General features: G+C 41.7%; 1 protein-coding gene across 4 annotated transcripts; it reads left to right on the top strand.

The window, feature by feature from the left end:
• The first annotated feature begins 613 nt into the window (after positions 1-613).
• ADGRF4 (adhesion G protein-coupled receptor F4) lies at positions 614-24,498 on the top strand. Of its 4 annotated transcripts, none has more exons than XM_046640106.1 (10): positions 614-831; positions 8,979-9,087; positions 9,978-10,032; positions 12,345-12,496; positions 14,173-14,424; positions 15,511-16,890; positions 19,349-19,390; positions 19,818-19,877; positions 20,919-20,975; positions 23,767-24,498. In XM_046640106.1, the coding sequence occupies exons 2-9, from the start codon at positions 9,001-9,003 to the stop codon at positions 20,964-20,966; spliced, it is 2,076 nt and encodes a 691-aa protein (XP_046496062.1). In that variant the 5' UTR covers positions 614-831; positions 8,979-9,000; the 3' UTR covers positions 20,967-20,975; positions 23,767-24,498. The 4 variants fall into 4 exon arrangements, with proteins under 4 accessions (XP_046496062.1, XP_046496064.1, XP_046496063.1 ...); XM_046640105.1 differs by having other exon boundaries at positions 615-831; positions 23,788-24,498; XM_046640108.1 differs by lacking the exon at positions 14,173-14,424 and having other exon boundaries at positions 23,788-24,498.
• Positions 24,499-26,129: the final 1,631 nt, after the last annotated feature.

The raw sequence follows: 26,129 nt of genomic DNA, 5'->3' as shown, positions 1-26,129 counted from the left end.
TTGAATGGAGGTTTGTGTTAGATTTTTGGGGCCAGGAAGGTATATAAGTAGAAGACACTAGAATTGGAATGTGTGGGACTATTTTTGTTGAGGACAATCCAAACTGGCCACTCTATCCGAAGTCAGATTATATGAAGTTTCTTGCAAGTGGAGACTGTCTTCAGTGTCTGAATTGCCCACGGCCATGGCCCAAAGTAGAGGGGCAACAAGAACTCCTTGGACCAGCCAACAAAAAATAAAACAAAAATCTCTTTGGTGCTAAGGTAGGGGTTAGATCACAATTTACTGATCAATTTCCTAGCCAATTTTTTTCCAAGTTCTACATCAGTACAGAAAAAATGTGATAGCCTTTTATCATCATCTACAATAGTGCCACAACCTTGCACTTTATCCCCCGAGTTCTAATTACACCAGTGCAGTCCATGCAACTCAGAGTCTCCTGTGATCATCTGAGATAAAGATGAGGAAATTAAAAGCCAAACAAATGACTCATTTTAATAGATTTGCTTCAGACAAGACAAACCTGTAATTTCTCTTAGGCGTGCTTGATGGACCCATTGCGGAGTGAATCATAGACTTATACAAGCCTTGAAACCCTGGGCAGCTTTACAGTTCTCACATTGGCTTCTTACAACAGGCAGCTGGTTTGCACTGGGGCCTCCTGGACTTCACTTTCAAAAATGAAGAAGCTGGATCACAGCCACTGAAGGGAGAGTGTGGGAGGGGCCAGGGTGGGCACGCGTGATGGTGGGGCACGATGGTGGGAAGCTCAGTGCCGACCTCCCTGCTGGGTGATTCTCTTCCTCTGGGCTGCTGGATCTCCTGAATGCCGTGAGTACACCTACCCTGCCAACACCTTTTTCCTACTGACAACAGGACTGTTTTTGCACACATTCCGGAATGGGGAAGACGGATGATTTATGACGGTATTTTCTGGAATGCTTGATTCTGCAGGAACCTTCTCTGACATTATTTACAAATTGGCTAGCTCATGGTTGGAGGATTTCCTAAGTCTCTTTTACATTTGTTTTTCCTTAAAAAGTCATTCGTCAGGTTCTAATTGCTCACTCCTAGGAGTGAAATGGCAAAGAACTCTTGTCAGGCAATTACACTCTGTTCCCCGATCGTCCCCCTGCTTGATAAATTGGATGAGCAAACTAGCTTTCAGTTCCCTTCCTTCAGGCTGAGTGTAAAGCTAGATGTTTTTTATAAAGCGTTCTTTAGTAGTTTCTTCTTTTAGTGGGGCTGATAAAACAGTCTTTACATCAACTTAAAAGGAAACATTTCTTCCAGGTACTGCCAGCAAAACCTTTTTGCGAAGCCATCCCCTCTCGTTTTGAATAGCCAACAGTAAGCCATTTGATGGCCTAGATTCCTTATACTCTGAGGACATTTGTGGGAGCTCTAACATGTTGAATTATCAGGTGATATTTTTTTTTAGAACCGGCATTCCAGTGAGCTTTCTTCACAAAGCAAAGCAATTACCCCACATATCAATTTCTCTAAAATCATGTAAGTATGAAGATAGTTGGTGAAATGCTGGATGCTTTCCAACTCTGAAATTATATGATTCTTCTGATTTATCAGAATTTGAGTCCAGATTGCAATTCTCAGAAAAGTTGCTGAGCTGCAAAGAGCTTAGCTGGCAGCTGTCTAAAGTAGCTGAGGATGAGAGGGTTCTGATTGTAATAGATCTTTTGTATCTTTCTTTCCCCCAAAGCTCTTTCTGAAATAGCTCATCCATGGCAAGGGAGAACTGGTAAGAGTGACAGAAGACATTCTGCTATTGAGGCCAAGAAACACACAAACAACTTGTTTAGCCATCTGACTGTGTAGACGAGTCATACAGTTGTGAAATTCGGCTGAGGGGAAAACAGACACACACACACACATACCTGAAATGTGCGTCACCTGACTGCAAGTTTCCCACCCTCCAGTTAACCTTCCTGAACCGGTCCTTCCCATCAATGGGGTTGGCCCAGGAGTGCGAGGTGAGCTGCTGCCTAGAAGGTTAGCAAACGAGTGAGGATAGGCCCTCCCTCTCACCTTGGGGTGAAGTTCAGTGGAGAGGAACACTTTGGGAAAGTGTCTACTCAGTTTACAGACTTTCCCATCCAGCTCACCTGAGGGTGTGTTGCACTAAGAGTTTGAGAAATCACACTTTTTGACGCCAGCCTTCCTTCCCGACTGCAGTTACAGTTCCTGGGCTGTACCTTTCTTCCTGACCCCAGCCCTTGCTCAATGTGTCTAGACAGGTGTTTAGACAGCGTGTTCAGACAGGTACCTCAGACTGTGTGAGCTATCTCCTGCAGTTCCTTCTAGCATGTATCGGAAATAAGCTTCAGGACCCAGGCATACTAATTGCATTTTTGAATTCCTGCTCATTTCGAAGCTCAGCTCTAGGTATAAGGAAGATGGGACAAATAGGAGATGGTGATTAAGAACAGCCGGGGTCTTCCAGGTCTGTCCAGGGAAACAATGTTTTACGAGTTCTCACTTTGTGGCGACAGTGTGGAAAGAGACACTTGCATTGCCATGCTCGTGGCAGACATCACTAATCTAGCACGGCGTTGTCTCTTGCTGAACCTAAATGAGAGCTCATGATCCTTTTTTCACATAAGGCTCCAGGTAATACAACAAACAGGAGGTGCCTAGGAGGCCAGAAGCATTTCTACTTAGGTGTATTCCAAAATTATCTAGCGTTCCAAAGATGCTCACCTGCCCCTCTAAGCTAGAAAAGTTGCCTTGTGATTTTAAACAAAAGCTTCAGACACTGGCATCATTCTCTGGAGGGGTCATTCCCTTATTCATTCATTTATCCCAGAAATGTTTACTGAGTGTCTGTTATGCACCTTACACTCTGCTGGGTGCGGGGGACAGAGAAACGTCCCTCTATGTTCACCTCCTAACAGTGACAACCAGATTTTTTGTCTAGTCCAGTGGGTGCAGCCTAATCTCTCTCAGCTCTGGGGCTAAGAGCATGACGTCTTGTCCTCTGTTGACCACTTGTCATTAGGGCTTAGAGTGCGGGCTGGGTTGTGGGAGGGGCCCATTGCTGTGAACACCCCAGGGAGGCCAATCCTGAGACACATTCCTTCTGGGACTGATGGGTCTAGCTACATTTTTCTTTAAGCCTCTGAGGCCAGCAAGAGCTATTCTCTCTCTCTCTTTAACGTAATCGCTGTGGTAGAGTAGGGAGCCTGGCTTCCAGTTCAGCAGCCTAGAATTGCTGTTTATTATCAAGCAAAAAACAAAAGTGGATGGCAGTGGGTAATTCACACTTTTATAAGATGCACAGAGAGAGGTGGGCTGTGAAAGTAGGGACTCGGGACATTACCTTTATAGGTCCTGAGGAACAGTCGTTCAGGTTGCTGATTGCTTTTATTTCTGAAATGTCATCTTTCAGACACTTCAGGAACAAGACCCAGAGCTGCCTTTATTGGGTGACTAGCATAGAAACTGGAGGGAGTTTCTTTGTAAATGCCAGCTAACTCTTTGTTTACCTAATCACCACAGAGAGCCTCAGGCAAGAGTTCTTTTGCATCTTGTCTTCTCTTCCCCTTTTTTATTGAGGTAACATTGATTTATAACATTGTCTAAATTTCAGGTGTACCTCATTACATTTCAACTTCTGTACAGTCTGCATCGTGTTTACCATCAAAAGTCTAGTTGCCGTCTGTCGACCACACACATGGGCCCCTTTACCCCTTTAGCCCTCCCAGCCCCCTTCCCCTCTGGTAATCACCAATCTGTTCTCTGTATCTGTTCGTTTGTTTGTTTATCTTCCACTCATAAATCAGACGGAGAAAGACAAATACTATATAATTTCATTAATCCTCTTTTTTATTCTCCTTGTCTGAGTCTGTCTTCTTCTCTCTTGTGATCACGCCAAACGTCTGTTCGCCATCCCATCTATGCTTGCCTTTCCTCGCCTATTTACCCTGAGCATCATGTTTCAGGACAATTCTGACTCTTTTCATGGTTACAGATTACCTGTCCATTGCCTCCTTCTTTCAGGATTCACTAAGGCCGGAACTGTCACTCTCTGAAGGGCTACTTTGGGTCACAGTGTGAGTGACTTGAGCTCCTATGAAGGTATGAGCACAGGGACTGGCATGTGGTAGGTGCCCAACACACCCGTGAGGTGCCTGAGTCTGGATAGATGGGTGTGCTCCCCTCCAAGATAACATATTGTCCCTTGAATAGCGTCTTAAATTCCCCCAAAGCACTTTTGAGGATCAAGGAAATTTGGTAAAACCTGAGGGAAAGAGTCTTTTTATTGCAATTCTCAGCCCTTTGCTGTGTGTACGTTTGTGAGGGGGTGTGGTGCTGGTGCTGCTCCACATTGTTTCCCAAACCCATCTGACCACAGACCGCCTGAGTCTTTTTTGAGATGAGTGTTCCATAGAAATTCACTTCAGGACACAATAACTTGACCAAATACAATGGACACCAAACGTGTATTGTTTGCCTACTAAGTGTAAAGCAGGCAGATTTTCTGAATTCATAGAATATTTCAGTCACTGTATAGAAAGGTCCTCAGCATTAAGTTTCTCTTCCATCTTTTTTTTCTTTAGCTTTTCGTGCCTGCTACAAACTGTTGGCAAACAAGCGGTGGATGATACGCATCAATCCCAGGCATAAATACGCATTGTTAGGGCACTATTCCGTCAGGGTTACGGCTTATTGTTTTTATTTTCCCCCACTGGGTATAGCCAGCAGCAGTTCTTCCCAACCAAATGTTTTCTGTCACCATCCCCAAGGGGTTTATAGAACTGGGGGTTTTATGAACTCACACAACTGTGTTGAACGCACTGTGAATGAGAAGTCCAAAAATGGTATAAAGGTAACTTAAGCATAATGGACACAGAAGAAGTCTGGATTCTCCGTGTAGGCTGGGACCTGGCACTGACTCCAGCCACTCTTTGCTAGGAACTAGGAAACCCCTCAGCCAGGCGAGTTGGCCTTGGTTAAGTTCACATCTAGAAGCTTCTTCTTGTCTGTACTGTCCGTGTGTTGCTGCTCTTCTTCTGGACAGTTCACACTCTTCTGGCCACGTTTAATTTGATGTTTAGATTTTGTGTCCTTGTTCTTTTCTTTCCCTCATTCTTTCAAGAGATAACTTACCACATGCAGGCATTGGGCTAGGTACTGGAGAGGTACTTTATCTGTATTTGCAGCAAGTTTTCAGTTCAAAATTATGCAAAACTCAAAATTCACTTTAATTATTAAGTCTTTATCAATGGTAAATCTAAGAAAGTGTGCTTCCTCCATTCTGTTCCATGAACTATCAACCTCTGATTATGAATTACGCTGGCAATGCTTCTCTTTATTTATTTAAATTTTTGGCTGAGGAAGATTAGCCCTGAGCTAACATCTTTTGCCAATCTTACTTGTTTTTCACTTGAGGAAGATTAGCTCTGAGCTAACATCTATGCCAGTCTTCTTTTACTTTTTGTGTGGGTCACCGCCACAGCATGGCTGATGAGTGACGTAGGTCTGCACCGAGGATCTGAACCCATGAATCTGAGCCTTTGAAGAGGAACGTGCCAGACTTAACCCCTATGCTGTGGGGTCAGCCCCTCTTTTTATTTTTTAATTCCTCATTCTCAGAGCCCTTAAGCTCTGTTCGTTGTCTGCCCTGCAGAGCACTCGGGCTTTTGGCCTCAGCCAACATCTGAGTTCTGATGGGAGGGCTCCTATTCCACTCTTTCTGGCGAAAAGAGAAACAACCCAATTGGGGCTAACTTGAAAACATTTAACCATCTGAGCCATCCCTTCCAATCAAACTGGGCAAAAGTAAGAATGCTATGACTTTTCTCGAATAACACCGTTGAATATTCTCCCTCTGACATTTGTAGTAAGTGAAGGAAATTTACCATAAAATTATCATACCAAATGGTGTGTGGGTTACTTACACCAGACTATAATAACATGAATTATCAAGTAGCAAATTAATTAACTAAAACCTCCCAAACAGCCAATTGTACTCAGTTCAAAGTTTGTGTTTCTTATGGTCATGCTTATGATTTCATATTGCATATATATTTCTGCTAATAAATTTTTCTTAGTTTATATGAATACACGAAATGCAACATTATTTCATAATGTTCCACAAAGAGCACAATGATCCACAGAAAGTGCCATGACTATTGGATCCCTTTTCCCCTGAACACTGTCAGGAGTTGTGGAATTAGAGGCCCCAGCACGGGTTGGGGAAACATTTTTGGACACCATAAATCACATCACATGACTGTGCCAAATGCCTGACTTTCTTCTAGCAAGATTGGCTTTAAGCAAAGTTCCTATATTGAAAACTGTGAACAGTAAAAGTGGCCCTTCTCCTGAAGGTTTAGCAGGTATCATTACTTATAAATGCCTCCCTGTGGCTTGCCTTCACCCATTTAACTGTGCATTTCAAACAATGTTCTCCAGGGGAGAATTCCGTTTACTCTCAGCATCAGTCCTATTATCTAATCCTGAAGGTAGGTATCTTTCCTCCCTAATACGTGTACCTTGGAAGGAGAGTTCAATAGAATCGTGAAGACTAGCAAAGAGAAAGGATCAAAGAGACCACTTTAGTGGAAATGAACAATTTTCAACTTGATAATGAAAATGAATCTTATAATCTATATTCCTGTTTTTCAAATTGCAGATTATAATCCATTAGAGGGTTGTGAATTCAATTTAGTGAGTGCCAACCACTTTTTGAGAGAATGTTAGATAGAATAGAGTGGAATACAGGATAAAAATCTTGGACATATCAGCGTCTTGCTGTAGGTAGGCAGGACAAGTATTTTTGCATGAAAGTTTTAAAACATAAAAATTATATATTTTTTCAGTTTTATATATGGCTGCCTATATACATACATATACAGGTCTATACACACTGGGTCACAATGTAAGATCTGTTTCTTATTGTGTCATGGTCAAAAATTTTCTAAAGCCACAGGCATATGGGAAATATATGGATACTTTTAAGACAACTTATACCGGTTCTTCTGGTACATCCTTTTGTGATAATCAGTTAAAAATCTAACCTAAACAAAATTAATATTGCAAATTGCTTATGTGCCCATCTCCCTATTTGTTGCGTATATGAGAACTTCTTTCCACACACACTGTAAGACCGTGAATTCCACACGCGTTGCCCAATACCTATGCAAATCCATTACTACACTTTGCCTGTCATTCTGCCATGTTCCCTTTCCCCTGCTTGGACTGGCTCTACAAGGTGATGGTATAAATCAAAACACTTTCCTCCCGTTCATTGATTAGGAAGTCAAAGACAATTTTACAAAGACAATTTGGAAGCCTGCCTGTCAGTTCCTGCGGCTCTTCATCTCAGCAGACAGCTCCCTCGAGTCATGAAAGTCCATGTTAGTCTTGACTCCACTCAGGAAGGGTTTGATCCCAGATCAGTGAGTTTTGTCTGCTCCCTGGCCACAGCTTGCCTCCAGGGGCTGGAAAGATTAGAGTTAGTTCATCTCCACAAGGGAATTTAGAGTGTAAGGGAATTCATATTTGCTGAGGGCTTAGTTTCTGCCTGGCCTTGTTCACCAGGTACAATATGCAGATGATCTCTCTTCTCACTATTGGTTTGACTTGTCTGTGTTCCCCACTGGACATCCCTTATGGAAAAGACAGCATCTTTTACCTTTGTACCCTAGCATCTGGTATAGTTCTTGGCAAATAAGAGGCACTTGATAAATGTTTGTTGGTAGAATGAATGATCATCCTACATTTTATGAAATGCACCAGAAAACAGGCTCAGTGAGGGACAAATCATCAATAGCAGAGATAAGGTTACAATTTAGCTATTGCTGACTCTAAAATCTATGATATTTTCATTTTGCTGCATCTGCACTTCTAGGAAAACCATTCTAAAGAACCTTCTTACCAATAAGGGGTTTTAAGTGCCACTGTTCTATGAGAAAAGTGTGAAGATACTGATCTTGATGGCATTGATGAATTTCAACTGTTGCAAAGATACTTTCTTGGAGATTTGGCTTTGAAAGGTGGAACCATCAAGTAAAAGGGGAGAAACAGAGAAGTGGCAAAAGAATAGAGTTACCTTCCAGTGCCTCTGGTTTCTCTGTACAGTAGTTTATCCCTCCATAAAAGGGAGTCTTCATGCTTGCTCCTGCAGCAGACAATGTGCGTATTTGTTTTGTTTTAAGTACTTGACTCCATATGCCTAGAGTACACGATAGGACGGTGGTTCTCATTTGGAGGCAATTTTCTCCCCCAGCACACATTTGGCAATGTCTGGAGACATTTTGACTGTCACAGCTGGAGAGAGGGCCACTCTGGCATCTAGTAGGCAAAGGCCAGGGATGTTACTAAAACTGCCTACAGTTCACAAGATAGGCCCCAGCAACAAAGAATCATGCAGCCAAAAATGTCAGTAGTGCCATCAGTGAGACAACCGGCTATAGAAATGAAGAAAGGCTCTCCAGCTGGACCATCTGGGTTAAACTCTTGGCTCCATCTCTTTTTATCTGATGATCTTGGGCTCATAGTTGCTCAATTCTTTGTGCCTTAGTTTCTCCATTGATAAACTGAAGATAGTAAAAGTATCATATATCACATGATTAAGTGAGTTAATACAAAGAAAGTGCTTAGAACAGTGATTGGGAAAAAGAAGTTCTTGAGAAGTGTTGCTTACTATTAAAGAAACTTGTGGATTGAATAGGAAATGATGCTTTGGTGAACTTACATACATCTTTCCTGGTGCTTCCATCATTCCTGTCTGCTATTTCTAGAAAGGTCAACAGTTGGTAGAAAGTCTTTCCTTTTCTATATGTTAGCTGGCTTGAAAATCGGTATTGGTGATCTTTCACGGGGCAGGTTGTTTTGGCATGAATATCTCAGAGTACCCAGTGGGGTCACTAAGTGGTTGGTTAGTCTGCTAAATACTGTGCCAGTTGTGTGGCATTATCACCTTTAGTTAAATTCACCTTCTTTCTCTATTGCAGGTGAAGATCCTAATGTGTGAAAATGAAGTCCCAGGCCACCATGATTTGCTACTTAATGTTATTTCTGGTCACAGAATATTCTTGTTATGCATCCAAGATCCACATAAAAGTAAGTTTGATCCATTCTTATGTGGTCCCATGTGAAACCCATCAGTTCTCCTAGCTGACTAGATACACGGTAAATAACATGTCATTTTAAAGAAATTTTAAATTGACTACAATTTTACTCTTGCTAATAGTAGTTTTCTAGAGAAGGGAACAGAGAAAGGTTGAGACGTGGCTGCCACTTGGAATAGGATAGTTGCACAGTGCAACAGGGTGCAACAGTATAGTGGAAAACTCACTTTGCAAGCCACAGAGCATGTAGACAGGCAGCTGCTGAGAGAAGGAAGCATGAATCTGGCAGTTGAGCAATTTCAGTTCAGACCTTAACTTTGTTTCTCACTAGTTGTATAGGTTGCTTCCCTTCTCTGAGTCTTAATCTCCTTATCTATATTATGAAGGGTGGGTTTTTTTAAAGATAATCTTCACAGTGCTTTATAGCTACAAAAGAGTTTGTGATTCTATTATTGCAACCTAATGATTATTCCTAGTATCTGCTCATTTCTTCCTCTCTGAGGGTGTACAGTATCTGGTGGACCATATTCGCTCCATTTCACAGGTATAGTTAACACAGACAGAGAACAGCTTAGAGCTGTAATCCTCATTCTCCCTGGATACTTAAACTTTCCAAGAGATGTACCCAATCCTCTACCCTGCCCTTCAGAGCTCAAGTGACCACATCACGTTTCTAGCTCTCGTGGGGGGCAGTGTTCTCCGTCTGTGTTCACATCCGTGTTTCCCTCAGCATGTTCCTGTGATATGGGCACAGGGACCTGGTGCAGTTTTCCTTCTAGTCTTGAACACATTTTCTCTTCATATGCACATGAAGCCTCTAAGTTGACATGAGAGAGGAGAGTCCCACAGTAAAGAGGACTTTTGGGAATTTATGTTTTACAGGATGGAGATAAACTTCAACGTCCTGAAGGGAAACCCAAGACTGCAAGGATACAAGGTATGTGGTTACAGAACAGTTTTCTTCCATTTGGAGACTGGGTAGAGTAAATGAAGGACATGGATACTGCAAGCATGTCCTCAGACCACAAGTTTTCAAAGACAAGTGGTCATTTTAAAGCCCAAAAGGGAAATCTGTTTGAACCAATGAGCTAAAAAAGAGGCAGAAGAGGGAAGAGGATAGGATTCATTCAAAGATATTTTCAGGATGCTTAAATGTGTGTAACACGCTGGTGCTGAGAGGTCTACTGAAGCGATTGTAAGATAGATATTGTGTTGGTGAGACTGGTCACTCTCAGGAAGTGAGAGATAAACTATGGAGGGCGTCATTAGTAGTAAGATAGTGAGATTATGTGGTTCTCACCCAAATAGTAAGGATAACTGATTCTGCACAGTCATGTCCAAGTATATTTTTGGCAGCAAATAAATCTCTAGATAGATGTGGAATTGAGAAGGGAAAGAGGGGAGAAAAGTAGCTAACATTTATTGAACATTTATGACAAGACTGATCTAAGTGCTGTATGTGATGCTGTCTCATTCAATGTCTGTAACAACACTATGGCATCATCTCCAAACTACAAGGATGAAAAAGTTGAGAAGCACTCAGCTTAAATAACTTGAAAAAATTGATACTCTTGGATAGATGTCAAAGAAAGATGCAAACCCACTTGTTTCCTTTCTCTGTGAGTGGAGTCATCCACAGAGCTGTCCAAGCCGTAAATATGGGTGCATTCCTTGAGTCACAGCCAGTCACCTCATCTTATTGATTTCAAAACCTTAATAGCTCTCAGCATCATCTGCTTCTTTCCATTCCAATGCCACCATCCTAAGGCAATTCTTCCTGGGAATACCTCAATGGTTTCATTCTTAGGTTCCTTGTCTCAAGTCAATCCACTCTACCCATGGGCCAAATTAGGTCTGCCACCAGTTTTTGTAAATAAAGTTATATTGGAACACAGCCATGTTTATTCATTTACATATTGTCTTTGGCTGCTCTCATGCTACAAAGGCAGAGTTGAGTAGTTGCAACAGAGACCATATGGCCCACAGAGCTGAAAATATTTACTCTCTGCATAGGGTTGTCATGTTTAGCAAATAAAAATTTAGAATGCTCCATTAAATTTCAATTTCAGATAAACCATGAATAATATCGCACGAATCATACGTACACTAAAAAAATATTCATTGTTTAACTGAATATTTTCAGTCGATCCTCATTATTTGTGGATTCTATATTTGCAAATTCTCTTAGTCACTGAAATTTATTTGTAACCCCCAAATCAGTACTCACAGTGCTTTTTGGATCATTCACAGACGTGCCCAGAACAGCAAAAACATCGAGTCAGCTAAGGTGCATGTTCCTGGCTGAACACGGGGGCGCTCTGCCTTCCTGTTCAGCTCTCCTCCTATCAACAAGTGTTCTTTTCGTGGCCTATGTAGTGCCACGTGTTTTGCATTGTTGTGCTTTTTGTTGGTGATATTGCTCTTTAAAACGGCCCCCAAGTATAGTGCTGAAGTGCTTTTCAGTGTTCCAAAGAAGGCTGCGATGTGCCTAATGGAGAAAATGCGTGTGTTAGATAAGCTTTGCTCATGGGCCATCACGAGTTACGGTGCTAATGACTGAGCGTTCACTGCTAATGAATCAACAACTTATATTAAATAAGCTGTCTTTAAATAGAAAGAAGCTTATACATTGATGAAAATCTTATGAGCAGAAGCTCGCAGGAACCTGACTTTGTCTTTCCCGGAGGAGTGATGGTTAAGTATTTGCTAATTCAGTATTTGTGGCAGTGACTTCATAGAATATAACTACTGCAAATAGTGAGAATTGACTATATCCTAAAATAAAATTAACATTTAGCTGAGCTTCCTGTATTTTGTCTGGCAACTCTATCTCGACCTCTGCAGGAAGTTTACTACTTCCTGCTCTACGCTATTGTTTATTACCTTTCAAAGACAAATCCAATCATGTTTTCTGGTAACCCCCATGTGGGCACTGCATTCAAGGCCCTTTACAGCTTGAGCCCTGCTTTCCTTCTCATCTTCATCTCTTGCTCCTCTCTCCTCTGATACTCTGACCCAGCCTTTCTGAATGATCTGCCATTGATTCCTCCTTTCCATGTGCTGTTCATGTTGCCTAAACATCAGCTTCACAGTCTTCCTGGCAGGTCTGGCTTGTGGCTGAGGACCCAGTTCAATGTCCCTTCCTCGGGGAAGCAATCCTCAAACCCCCAGAATGAGTTAGGTGCCCCTGTCAGAGTGTGGAAATGCTAATTAGGCTTCTCTCTCACTCTCTCTCTTTTCCTTTGTCAGAGAAATGCCATGGACCTTGCATCACTTCTTCCAACTGCAGCCAGCCGTGTGCTCAGCATTTTCGTGGAGAAATAGGATTTATATGTAATCAAAACAAGTGGCAAAAATCAACCGAAACCTGTACAAGCCTTTCTGTGGAAACACTCTTTGAGGTGATTCATTTGCATTTTATTGACTACAGGAGCCCATCCCCCAGGAGTTGTAGAGCCATTTTCAGTGTTTTCTGTTCAGCATGACCATAAGTCTCATATTTCCTCTTAGGAAAATCTACAGAGTGGGTTAAATTTTTCTCTTGTGCTCCCTTCCTTGCCCAAATTCTCAGGTACATTTCCCTCCCCTCTCTGTCTATTTCTTCCTCTCAGAATCTTTTCTCAAAAAAATATCTGAAACTTATTTGCACAATGGTAAATGCTTGGAGGTTAAAGTTTTAGCTCTAAAGATAAATTTGCATGCCACTTATGCTAATCAATTAATCAACTGGGTTTGTCAAGAATCAAACTCATTTTGATATCTTTTCTAATATATTCAATCACTTGACCAAAAGAAAGGAGAAATGTGTGGCCCAGAGGGAATAGAAATCCAATAAATTCAACAAATCTCAGTTAAAATAAAAATCACCTCTCTTATATCCTTTCATTTAACCACCACTGCTCTCTGTCTTCCCTCCAATCCTGTAGAAGCACATGGATTTCTGCATTTCCAAAAATTTTGACAGTGGTTTGATAAAGGGATTGCCAATGCAGTCTCTGTCACTTAGCATAGGTAATCACATAGACATCCTTAATTCAAAAGTGAATTAAGTGAAGTAAAAATTATTTTTTGAGGAAGATTAGCCTTGAGCTAACATCCACCACCAATCCTCCTCTTTTTGCTGAGGAAGATTGGCCCTGAGCTAACATCTATGCCCATCTTTCTCTATTTTGTATGTGGTATGCTGGCCACAGCATGGCTTGATAAGCAGTGCCGTAGGTCCACGTCCGGGATCCAAACCGGTGAACACCGGGCCACCAAAGCAGAGCATGTGAACTTAACTGCTGCACCACCAGGCCAGCCCCAAGTGAATTAAATTTTTGCTTGACTTATCCAAAGTCACATTCTGAGGAATTCTAGGTAGAAGTATTAGGAAATGAGCAAAGAACCTTTTCTAGTGAACTCTAAACTTTTTATTTTTATTTTTTAACTTTTTCCTTTTTCTCCCCAAAGCCCCCTGGTACATAGTTGTGTATTTTTAGTTGTGGGTCCTTCTAGTTGTGGCATGTGGGACCCCGCCACAGTATGGCCTGATGAACAGTGCCATGTCTGCACCCAGGATTCGAACCAGTGAAACCCTGGGCCACCGAAGCAGAGTGCAGGAACTTAACCACTTGGCTATGGGGCTGGCCCCTAAACTTTTTGAAATTGCAATTCCTTAGCATTCTGTGTTTTACCTGCTAACTTCCAGAAACTATACCCCCTGAAATTCCATGTGTCTCCTCTTTAAAAAAATCTTAAAATAATTAGACAAATTTTATTTCTAGAATTTCTCCTCATCTCTGGAGAAAACTGCCTTGTTTTAAGACTTGAGTTAAAATCACTGTCCTGAAAGCAAATTCCAATAGGAAAGGTCAGGATCCAGATTTCTGTGGGAGTTTTGGTGGAATTTCTTGTGTGTTTGTGACCCCACCTTATGCTTTCCATACTTTTCAGCATCTAAACCACATTTTAAGGCCACTTGCTTCTCTGTCTGTCTTTGCCAAGGGGATTTTTTTTGTGCTTTTAGCTCCTTTGGTTTGATATATGTTAGGTGCTTAATCATTTTTGAATGAAACAACGTTTTTTAAAAAAACAGGACTCAAATAGTGCATCACGCCTTTCCGTAGCAGCACCATCCATACCTCTGCGCATTCTTGACTTTCGAGCTCCAGAGCCCATCAAGAGTGTGGCTCAGGGAATCCGCAGGAACTGTCCACTGGATTACGCCTGCATAACTGATGTTGTGAAATCATCAGAAGCCACAGCTGGGAATATTGCATTTATAGTGGAGTTATTAAGAAATATTTCTACAGACCTGTCTGATAACGTTACCCAAGAGAAAATGAAGGTATTCTTTGTTAATTCCATTAAAAAACTGACAACGTTGTTTTCAAAATATTGCATTTTAACAATTTCAAATGTACTTTTCAGGGTAACAACTATGGCAACCACAGCAACCTCAGCAACAACAATAGGCATTTTATTTCAATTTTGCATATCAATTCATTCTAGTTCATGGAAGTTTTCAAGAAGTTAGAACATGTTTTATACAGGCAATATTTTTGAACAGGCAATATTTTCAAGAAAATACTGAAAGCAAGACTGTGTCTACTCTAGTGTTTCTACAATTTCATTCTGTAGAATACAATTGTTCTGAGAAATGCTAATGGAGTTTAGCCCCGAGCTAACATTTACTGCCAATCCTCCTCTTTTTGCTGAGGAAGACTGGCCCTGAGCTAACATCCGTGCCCATCTGCCTCTACTTTATATGTGGGATGCTACCACAGCATGGCTTGAGGAGCGGTGCATAGGTCCATGCCCGGGATCCAAACCTGCGAACCCCGGGCTGCTGAAGTGGAGTGCATGAACTTAGCTGCTGCGCCGCTGGGCTAGCCCCTGGGGTTTCCATTTTTAAAAGGGAGATCCCTAGAGCAGCAGATGTAGGTGCTCTGGGTTAAACAAAGTTAAGCAGGTTTCCTTATGGCAGGAGCTTTTAGAGTTTTTAACGTGTGAACGAACTTTGGTACTCTTTATAAGAGTGGGAGATACAGGGGTAGGATACACAGTATTTCTCAAACACTGGTTACCACAGAATCTACCCCTAATCCTCTCCATTAAACAATCATTAATATCTTGTGGAAAACTTGGGTTACACAGACTGCAGTTTAGAAATGCTGCCCTGAGCACGTAAGATATCGGGTGAACTTTATCTGTGATGCTTTTCATTTTATTATATTTTATTTTATTTTTAGCATTTTTAAACTTTTCTTCCTGCAAGCTTCCTACCATGAGATTCTAATAAACAGTGAATTTGAAGAGAAATATGTCAAATAAGATCACATCATTTGATCTTCAAATATTTCAGATTTTAGAAATCAGCTTTGTGCACTAATGTGTGAACCCTGAGTATAATATCTGCTTTTCTCCATTGCAGAGCTACAGCAAAGTGGCCAACCACGTCCTGGACACAGCAGCCATTTCAAATTGGGCTTTCATTCCTTACAAAAATGCCAGCTCGGATTTGTTGCAGTCAGTGAATTTCTTTGCCAGGCAACTCCACATCCACAACGAATCTGAGAACATCGTGGATGAACTCTTCATTCAGACGAAAGGGTTTCACATCAACCACAATACCACACAGAAAAGTTTCAATTTCTCCATGAGCATGAGCAATTCAACAGAGGGCATCTTAGGAATCATTGAAATTCCCAAGGAAGAGCTGTGGAACCTGCCACCAAACACATCCCAAGCCATCAGCATAGCTTTTCCTACCTTGGGGGCCATCCTGAAAGAAGCCCACTCGCACAATGTGAGTCTTCCCAGGCCCGTAAACGGTCTGGTCCTTTCAGTGATTTTGCCCGAAAGACTGAAGCAAATATTACTCACCTTTGAGAAGATCAACAAATCCCGGAATGCCAGGGCCCAGTGTGTTGGCTGGCACTCTAGGAAAAGGAAATGGGATGAGAGTGTGTGTAAAACGACGCTGGATGTCAGGAACAAAGTGAAATGTCGGTGTAACTACACCAATGTGGTGATGTCTTTTTCCATTCTAATGTCCCCCAAATCTATAGACAACAAAGTCCTGGACTATGTCACCTGCATTGGCCTCAGCATCTCCATCCTTAGCTTGATTCTTTGTCTGATCATTGAAGCCACAGTGTGGTCCCGGGTCGTTGTGACGGAGATATCATACATGCGTCATGTGTGCATTGTGAACATAGCCGTGTCACTCCTGATTGCTAACGTGTGGTTCATCATAGCCTCTAACTTTAACAAAAAGCCCCAAGACTATAACTGGTGTGTTGCAGTGACATTTTTAAGCCACTTTTTCTACCTCTCTCTGTTTTTCTGGATGCTCTTCAAAGCACTGCTCATCATGTATGGAATATTGGTCATTTTCCGTAGGATGATCAAGTCCCGCCTGATGGTCATTGGCTTTGCCATTGGCTATGGGTGCCCGTTGATCATCGCTGTCACCACAGTTGCTATCACAATGCCAAGGAAAGCCTATGTGAGACCTGATGCCTGTTGGCTTAACTGGGACAATTCCAAAGCCCTTTTAGCATTTGTCATCCCAGCCTTGGTCATTGTGGCTGTGAATCTTGTTGTGGTTTTAGTTGTTGCTTTCAACACTCAGAGGCCCTCTATCGGCAGTTCCAAGTCTCAAGATGTGGCCATAATTATGAGGATCAGCAAAAATGTTGCCATTCTCACCCCATTGCTGGGATTGACCTGGGGTTTTGGAATAGCCACCCTCATAGAAGGCACTTCCTTGATATTCCATATAATCTTTGCCCTGCTCAATGCCTTCCAGGTAAGTTCCAAGAGGGGTACTTATTTTGTTAATTAATATTAATAGTATTTCATTTATAAAATGTTATTTCTGATTTGCTATTCTGGCTATATAACAAAAAATGGCTATGATTTAAAAATATAGAACACAAAATGTTCCTTGCATTTCCTTGCAAATCTTAGAGACATTTAGCCATGGCATCTCTCACTCTATTGATTGTCAAGTTGGATTTAGCTGATCGGGCAGGTTGGGTGGGAATCTCCTTCCTTCTCTCCCCACTGGTCAGTCTGTATCCCTCTTAAAGTATCAATGTCAGAAGAAGCTGACCTTCACTTACAGAGGACTAATCTTAGGTCAGGGATGTGTGAGGCTACACTCACATGTTAAGCCTCAAAACAAGCACCGTCTTTATCTTTCTCAAGAGTTTGGGAACTCAGTAAAATAACAGTCATTTTCCGTAGTAAGAAATGATGGCCTTTGCCAGGCATCTCGGGAGTTAAGCAGTCAGGAGTTCTCATCCCGCTTCCCTGCTATTCCCTGTGAAATAAATATAGGTTGTTATCCACTGAAATGGATCTTACATGTTATCTGATCTTAGAAATGTCACTTTTCTCTGCTCCTCAACTTTCCCATGTGCAATGGATCTAAAATGATCTCCATTGTCTTTTCTGGCTTAAATACTTGGTTAGGCAAGATTATCACTCTAAAAGTTGTTTTACTCCATCTTGACAACTAAGCTTGCACTTTTGGGAAGCTGTCATTAGCCAGATGGCTCCCCATACCTGTGGGGGAGTAGAAAATTTGGTAGGCTCCAATTCTTAATTACGTTTTTAATCGGGAGTTGGCAAGCTACAGCCTGCTGTGTGTTTTTGTAAGTAGTTTTATTGGAATACAGCCATACTCATTTGTTTACGTTTTGCCTATGGCTGCTTTTGAGCTACAATGGCAAAGTTGAGGGAGTTGTAACAGAGACTGTATAGCCTACAAAGCCTAAAATTTTTATTATCTGCTTCTCTAAAGAAAAATTTCTTTGAAAAAAATTTTTTTCTGACCACCGCTTTATTTATTTATTTTTTAAAGTTTGGCACCTGAGTTAATATCTGTTGCCAATCTTTTTTTCTTCTTCTCCCCAAAGTCCCCCAGTACATAGTTGTATATTCTAGTTGTGAGTGCCTCTGGTTGTGCTATGTGGGACACCGTCTCAGCATGGCTTGATGAGCAGTGCCATGTTCATGCCCAGGATCTGAACCAGTGAAACCCTGGGCCACCCAACTGGAGCGCGCAAACTTAACCACTCAGCCACGGGGCCGGCCCCTGACCACTGCTATAAATAAAATAAATATAACTGCTCGATATAGCAGCAAAGGATTCCTATTAACATGTCGCTCTTACACCATCTAAAAACTTGATGCAAAATATAAAGCATACTTTAAAGAAATGCCAACTGAAATCAATTATATATCTTACTCATAATTCTTTAATAAGTGTAGAGAACATTTATTTAACTCTTCCCCTTGAATAGATTTAAAGAGAAACCTTTGACTTAAGTGTTTTTTTTTAATCAAAATCTCTTGGACTCACATAAGTCTCCCCAACTCTTGAAGTTACTCTGGTGACTAATGATCTCAATCCTATTTTTACTTCATAACTCAATTAAAGCCCAGAAAGCTTATTTCTTTTTCAGATCATTTCTTTTTATCTTTTCTTGACAGAAAAAAAAAGTCCTAAAGCATTTTTAATTACATGCACCCCACTCTTCTTAGCAAGCTTTCCCTGTGACTCACATTTAAAAATTTCAGTCTTCTGATCAGTGTTTCTTCACCTTGAAACGATCCTTAGAAACCTAATGCTTCCTTCCACTCTCATGGCGGGATCTAGATTTTTCTTGGCCCTCAACTCCCAACACTTAAAAAGATTGACTATCAATTATCATAACTTTATACGTGACCAAATAACTTAAACACGAAGAGACTCTGGCCTTACAGGTCTCTCTGGTCTCTCTCTTTTATGCAGAAACATCTTCCACCAGCTCAGAAGCTCTGGTTGCCTATTTCTTGATTTTTAACTCCAACTGAAAGTAAACTAGAATACAGGTTTCTTTTTCTCAAGACACTCCAATGATTGTGACTTAGAATTAGAAGATTTCGTGTTAACGCGCTACTGTCATCATGAGTAAGAACAGCTACCTTAATATTTAGAGAAAGTGAACAGACTTAATAAGGTTGAAAACTTTATCCTCCATCTCTTGCCCTTCATTCAATGTCAATGCCTCTCATACACAGACATGAAGGTGGTCCTCTTTCTTTGAGGTACGCTCAAAGATAATAGTCATCAATGCATTTTTATCAGAGTCAGTAGAAAGTGAAGTTTCTAATGCCTGATAACTGTTCTAGAAGGTATCCAGAACAGAGGTATTAAAATAACAGCTACGATATTGTCTGCAAAACTGTCCCTGATACTTCTATTGAATTTGCCACAGGGGTTCTTCATCTTGTTGTTTGGAACCATTATGGATCACAAGGTAATTTGAATTTGCTTCACTCCTTGGAAATGATTTGCATGTGGCTGAGGGAAGCAGGAGGATGCAGCAGCCTTGACCAGAGAGCATAGTCCAGGAGAGTTGAGTTTGTGGGGGTGGTTCAGGGCATCAGCTGCTAGAAAGGAAAGGAGAGAACCATACTCTGCCATTCCCTGCTCTTTATCAACTCAACAGGAGGCTGCATGTGAGTATAGCTGGTGAAAAGAATAGAAATCGTAACCGGCATTTTAATCTTAATCCTAAATCTAGTTAAAACTACATCTCAATTTTTATTTAAGTCTTATTATTTGAAAAGCACTGTGCTCGGCCATCTGATGCTGCTTCTGCCAGGGTTACTGGTCTCAAATTTTTAGGACATGGGTCGGGGCCTTGGGGATGTTTCATTTCTTCACTGTCATTGCTTCTTCAGATAAGAGATGCTTTGAGGATGAGGATGTCTTCACTGAAGGGGAGATCAAGGGTAGCAGAGGTAAGCCTCTCCCTTTCGGTCTCAATACTGGAGGGTCAGTGTCCTCAACAGAGTCGTGCAGAAACAAGTATTATAGCTTAGTATTCAGGATTTGCTAGCAAAGAGAATCATTAGCACATACTTTCATTCATTCATTTCTTCACTCAACAAATTTGAAGTATCCTGCTAATGCTTAAGGTCAGTAGAATACATCTCATCAGGAGAATTTTCCACATTGGATGTATTTCAACTTGACATTTGGACCATTGAGATGGGACAACATGAACCCAGGATCATAGATTAATAAAATGTTAGAGCTGCAAAACAAGAGATGAGTTAGAAATGAGATTCTAGTCCAACCTACTCATTTCATAAGTAAGGAAACCAAGGCCCAGAGTACTTATAAGGTTTGCCCAAAGCCACCCAGCTAATCATGAGATCTAGCATTCTCCTTGCTCAGGACTTTTCAGTAAACCACACTCCCTTGGACTGAAGTATCTGTTTACTTACTGAGTTTGAAGATGACTTTTGACCAAGCTATCTGTCTTTTAAGGTACTAACTAAAATTGCCATCATTGCTGTATTAATTAGAAAGAAGTCATTTACTCAACCAACAGTTTCTCAATAAGAGCTACTTCCTTAAAAACAAACAAATAAAAAACTGGACACATTGAGAGTTAGCATTTATGGCTAGCTAGTATTGAGCGTGACTTTTACTACCATAGTGTATCTATTCTAAGATAGGCATTTTCTTCACCTTTTAATGTTTCTGATATTGGAGTGTATCTTATAATCAATGGCATGTCATGGTTTAATTGGCAATGTTTTTCTTTTTCTTTCTCAGTGGAACATAAAAATAATGATGTAGCTTACAACAGTAGATTCAGAGAAATATGATAATTTAATTCTGTGTGGCTGCCTCAATTTGGGTACTTCTCTTTATGTCTTATTTTTAAAGGTTAGTTTCTAGGTAGGCACATACATAAACATAAATATACATGCATTTTTGTCAGTGCCATCACTCATTCATATCACTGATATGTTATTTTTTTTCCCATTTAGAACGCATCATTAAGCCCAACCAATGGATCTAAATTAATGAATCGTTGAGGATGAGATGTGAGTATTAAAAACCCACGGAGAAGCTTCACTTGCAAGTTGTGACAAACCACACAGTGGCCCTTGTGAGCACACTCTCGCCTACTATGTGATGCTGGAGTGAGTGGAAGGGGACCAGGTGGACATATCTTTCTAAGAATGGAAACTTCTTTATTGCCCAGAATGTAAATGAAAAAATGCACATCTTTAAAATCTCAGTCATCTCAGTTTATATGACCAAAGCTTAAGAACACTTTTTTTTTCTGTCCTCAGTGAGAGGATGCTGTCATCACACCTGCACTGACACAAGATACACCTTGCTGTCTACAGTGCTCACCTTAATTGCATCTTGTCAGTGAGTGGTGACACTTACAATAGCCTCATTGTCGAGAAGGAAGACTTAATTGATTGAAATCACAAAGCAATAAGCCTGTCCTTCCCTAATGAAGTTGGGGCCCAGAATCATTCCTAAGCGGGTGTGGGTGGGGTTGCGGTAAGTTAGCTGCCTACTCACAGCCAACCTGTGAGGTGTATTTCTACACAGGTGAAATCCAGGGAAAACAAATTTTAGGCAGCCATGATGGGGAGAATAAGTCACAAAATGGCAACCAAAAGCCCGAGAGATAATAGAGGAATGTGAGCAGGGGGGATCGATCTTGGTGTGGTTTTGTCTTGGAGAGGTTTCAAGGCCTTTCTGCATGGATATAGACGAGGTTCAGAATTTTTTTTAATACTCTGGCAGCAGGCACATCCTCTTTTATATTCCTTCTTTTCTGAGTCATTGCCCATATATTGAGCAATGGGGCAAAGCAAAGTGTGGAAACAATCTCATGGAACCAAAGACACTGAGTTGGAAGAACCCTGAAGGGACCTCCTGTGTTACAGATCCGACAAACCTGATGTTGAGCTGTTGTGGGACCCTGGTACATGGTCCCAGAGAGAGGGAGAGAGGGAGAGACAGCTCTGTCATATACACTGACTAGCATGTGTTGGGTGCTGGGAAAACAAAGAGAGGAAAACACAGGCATGTTATCCTTAATTAATCATCCTCACATTCGGATTTTTATATTAGAACTTCAAAAACATTAACCCTCCCAACCTCTGCCCATTTCCTGATCCATAGGCTTCTTCCATGGTGGAATATCACTATAACATTCAGATGACCTATTAAAGCTGACCTTTCCATTAAGGTCTCAATTTGACCTATTAGGAAGTTTATTAGACTGTCTCAAGTAGAGGAGGCCCTTCCTCCAGGGGACACTGTATCCAGCCATTCTAGAGAAGAGAAGTGTGGTTGAGGTCTTATCTCCAGCTAGTCGGCCATACTTGGTTGGCTGTAGTAAAAGTTGGAGAAAACCAGTAGAAGCCAAGATCAGGACTACACTACTTACTAGACCTGGGGAGGTGTACAAAGCTTAGACTAACATTAGGAGGAAGTGGAGGAAGGAGGTGGGAATGCACTAATAACTCTCCAAAGAAATCCACATAATTCTTCAACTTTCAACTTCTATTTTTAAAGCTATGAGGTGGAGGATGAACTTTCAGCACACCCTTCTCTGGTGGCCCCGGGCCTATTGAATTTTCTCAGCGATGGGGGCTGGACTTTGTCCATCTGGATGCATGTGGTATCCCAGGGCTCAGGAACAACAGCTGCCACGGTGCAGACCATGTTGGGGACCCAACAAGCTTAGAAGACAGGGACCAGAAATTCACAAAGTAATCCTTCCAAGTCCAGAATGGAGAGCTGGCAGCACGAGGGAGGCATTTCAGCAGAGATTGGGGCTCCAAGCAAGAGGTTTAGGGCAGAATTACAGTTCAGGGACATGGGTGTTTGGTAAGCTGAAGGCAAGGTCACGGCCCAGGGCAGAGCCAAACCACAGGGAAAAGGCGATATTTCAGACCTTAAACCAGAATAAAAAGCTGAGGACTGACGGGGTCTCAGGAGGAAGGCAGAATTCCAGTGGCGAGAAATGGGGCGGGAGGTCAGAAGTTGACTTGCAGAGAATTGAGGCCACCGATAGGTGGAAGCTCCACATACCCAAGGGACCTCAGCTAGGGTTGTTCTTACAAACAGGGTCGGGACAGGTTTTTCAGGAGGTCCTGGGATCAGGGAAAGACAGCAGAGGCGTGAAAACCAGGCAGTTTGCTTCAAGTATAGATTCTAATTAGGGGACCCCATCTCAGGAGCCATGGGCAGGGCGGGGGCAGCATCCTTATTATGAGACCGCAGCTGACAGCGCCCTCTGCTGTCCATACGAAGGGCGGGCTTTCATAGGAGCCAAGGAGAGCCTGTTTCAACCAGTGTGTGAGTTCAGGGTCACCGGAAGGCTCCTCTATTCCCCTAAAATCTCTTCCACGTGTTTGTTTATGCCTGAAATTCCCTTAAAAGAACTCTACATTTCACAGTGAGAAATAGACCGACTGAGCAAATACCAGGAGAGAAACACCACGGTTTTCCATGTCAAGTTGTAAATTCAGAGTAGCCGAGCTCTTCTAGAGTCCCAGTTAGACAGTGGAGTGGGGAGAGCCAGCACTGAGTACTGAGTTCAGGGTGACGGGAGCAGCGTGGAGAAGGCAAAGGGCACAGAAAAACAAAGCTGAGAGAATAGCTTCCTACTATGTGACTTCAGGAAAATTGCTCCATGCCTCTGTGCCTCCATTCCCTCATCTGTAAAATGGGGCTAATAATAGCACATTCCTCCCGGGATGGGTGCAGGATTCAATGAGCTAACACATTAAAAACTCATTCAATAGTGTCTGGTTCAAATCACGGTATCAATATATGCCAGCTGGTATTCTTACTGTTAACCAGTGCTTCAACCATTTTGTCGAGGCTGCCCCGTTTCTCATGGATGTTCCGTGTCCTGGACTGAGAGCTGAGCTCCAGAAGACGGAAGCTGGAAGGAGGAGGGACCATCCCGCTTCCTTGGGAGACTTTCTCTTCCTGCCAGGAGCGACCCCTAAGCTGTGAGTGTGGAAACGTTTGCTGAGGAAAAACTGAGGCTAACATTTGGGCTTTAAGGAGGGGGATCTGCTGACCCTTTGACCTACCCATGACCCGCAAGAGCTTGGCTTTTTGGTCAACCTGAGCAAGATTAAGACTCAACCTGCAAGTCATTTTATGCCCTCTTCCACAAGCCTGGGGCTACTGGGCCCTGCCGGACTTGGTCTCCGTTCCCTCCTGAGGCCTGCTCGGTGACTCCAGGGCCTCGGGTCTCCATCAGTCTGCCTGGATCCTGGGCACTTTGGCAGGACAAGGGTTGGATCCAGCTTCAGGGGTAGGAGTGGGAGGGTGGGATGGCAGGGGAAACACTCATCTACTTTGGAGACAGTTAAATCATGGTAAGTTTCCTAAGGATAGGAAGCAGAAGAAAAATAGGAGGACTTTTTGATGTGTTTATTATTGCAGTTTTTTTGAGACCTTGAGTGAAATAATTTAGCTCCTAGGACTTTAGTTTCCTCGTTTGTGAAACAGGAAAAATATTCTTGTGGGTGTTATTATTATTATTTGTGTGTGTGTGTATTTAAACCACTATATATAAAAAAGATTCTGGTTGTTATTTTAAAAATAAAAATGAAAATATTTACCTTTTACAACGTGCTCATGTGTGAGTTCACTCAAGAGGGAGTTCCCATTGGTAGCACAATATTCTCGGGTGTCAACTCTGTTATCACTATACTTCAACTCATTGACCAGACCCAGAGGAGGCCCAGGAATGCAATCCTACTGTGTACTTACAAGGTGAGAACCTGGAAATATTTAGCAAACAGCACTACTGTCTTTGCAGAGATGCTCAGTGAAATTTCTATCACCAGTTTAGTTTTAAACAGCAAGCCAGTCATTAGGGCTGAAGATGGCCATGTGGGTGTGGGTAGAGCAGTCTGATCAAAGCAGAAGTCATAAAATCCATTTACTCACCCCTTTATCACAAAACACTCACACAAACAAGTGTCTACCTCTTTGCAGGGCTGCTTTCAAAACCTTTAGTACTGGCAGTTTAGAAACAAGACAAGGAATAGTTTCAAACCAAATAGTAATTATTTAAGTGATGAAATTTTCCAGTCAATTGGAAAATATGCTCCTCTCATAAAACTAAAATAAATTGTAGGTAGTGAGGGACATGAATCTAACTTCCAGATTTATAAAATTTCCTGAGCATTAATTTATTGACCCACATTTCCTTCCTGACTCTTGCCACTGTAAAAACAACTTTTATTTCTCTCAATCCAAGATCTAGAAATTCCAGAACAAGATGTAATTCCAAGGCAAATACTTGCCTTTACTTTGGTATATGTATTTGGTACTGCAAAAAGGTCAAATTAATAATTTCCTTATGCTAATAGCACTTAATCTCCTTCTTTTCCGTGTTTTTCTAAGCTCTCCATCTTTTTAGTGCATATTAAGGGAAATATGGTGCTGAGTTCTGTCAGTTCTGTCATAATGGGACATACATGTTTCTAAAAACAACCATGCTATGAAAAATTGAATTAAAACCACAGAACTTATGGAAAAAATGGGATGAGAGTATAATATATCATCATCCAGCATGATCTCAGGCAGAAATATCTTAGCCCTGAGCATCTCAGCTTGAAGATAAGTTTTCACCTAGGAATTTTTCTCTCCAGGTAATTCTCACCTTTGGACACAGCTCAATGACTCCATGGCTGTACTCCCATTGAGAAATCCATTTTTCACCTGCATCGTGTGGCCAGGTGATATTTTGTCATCTCTCCCCACCTTCCTGTAGCCCATTCATTCTATTAAGAGATGTGGCTGAAAGTTTGCATTTCAAACAGAAAGGGTGGCTTTTACTTAGTGTTTGGTTTCCCAACCCCGCTCTTCGAGAGGTAACAATCTGCTTAGGGAGTGGGCAGTTGGTTTCCAAAGAGTTACAGGATCTTTGGGAAACAGTCAGTTAATGACCCCTGAAAGAGACAAGCAGAGAATGGAACTCATATCCTGCCCCTTTCTCACAACTTCCTCTGTGAGGGGGCCTGCTGAGTTTCGAGAATCCTCAGTACAAGATGCGATGAGCCAGCAAAGAACAGATTTTAGCTGATAAAACGAATGAAGAATGTTGAAACTCATTAAACAGGAAACAATCAAGTCTACAGAAGACATTTTTAAGACAGTGGATAGAACCTATGTTCAGACACATAAATGGGTTTTGAAAG

This window comes from Equus quagga, chromosome 15 (genome assembly GCF_021613505.1).
Source record: "Equus quagga isolate Etosha38 chromosome 15, UCLA_HA_Equagga_1.0, whole genome shotgun sequence".
NCBI lineage: Eukaryota > Metazoa > Chordata > Mammalia > Perissodactyla > Equidae > Equus > Equus quagga.
The sequence above is the reverse complement of the archived record's forward strand: the minus strand, read 5'-3'. Positions and strand labels throughout refer to the sequence as shown.

What these genes read in the sequence shown, in the direction of transcription:
- ADGRF4 (XM_046640106.1), top strand. Translation starts at nt 9,001, where the DNA reads ATGAAGTCCCAGGCCACCATGATTTGCTACTTAATGTTATTTCTGGTC. An exon ending in GAACCATTATGGATCACAAG is followed by an intron (nt 19,391 to 19,817) that starts GTAATTTGAATT and finishes TTGCTTCTTCAG; the next exon opens with ATAAGAGATGCTTTGAGGAT. An exon ending in GGAGATCAAGGGTAGCAGAG is followed by an intron (nt 19,878 to 20,918) that starts GTAAGCCTCTCC and finishes TTTCCCATTTAG; the next exon opens with AACGCATCATTAAGCCCAAC.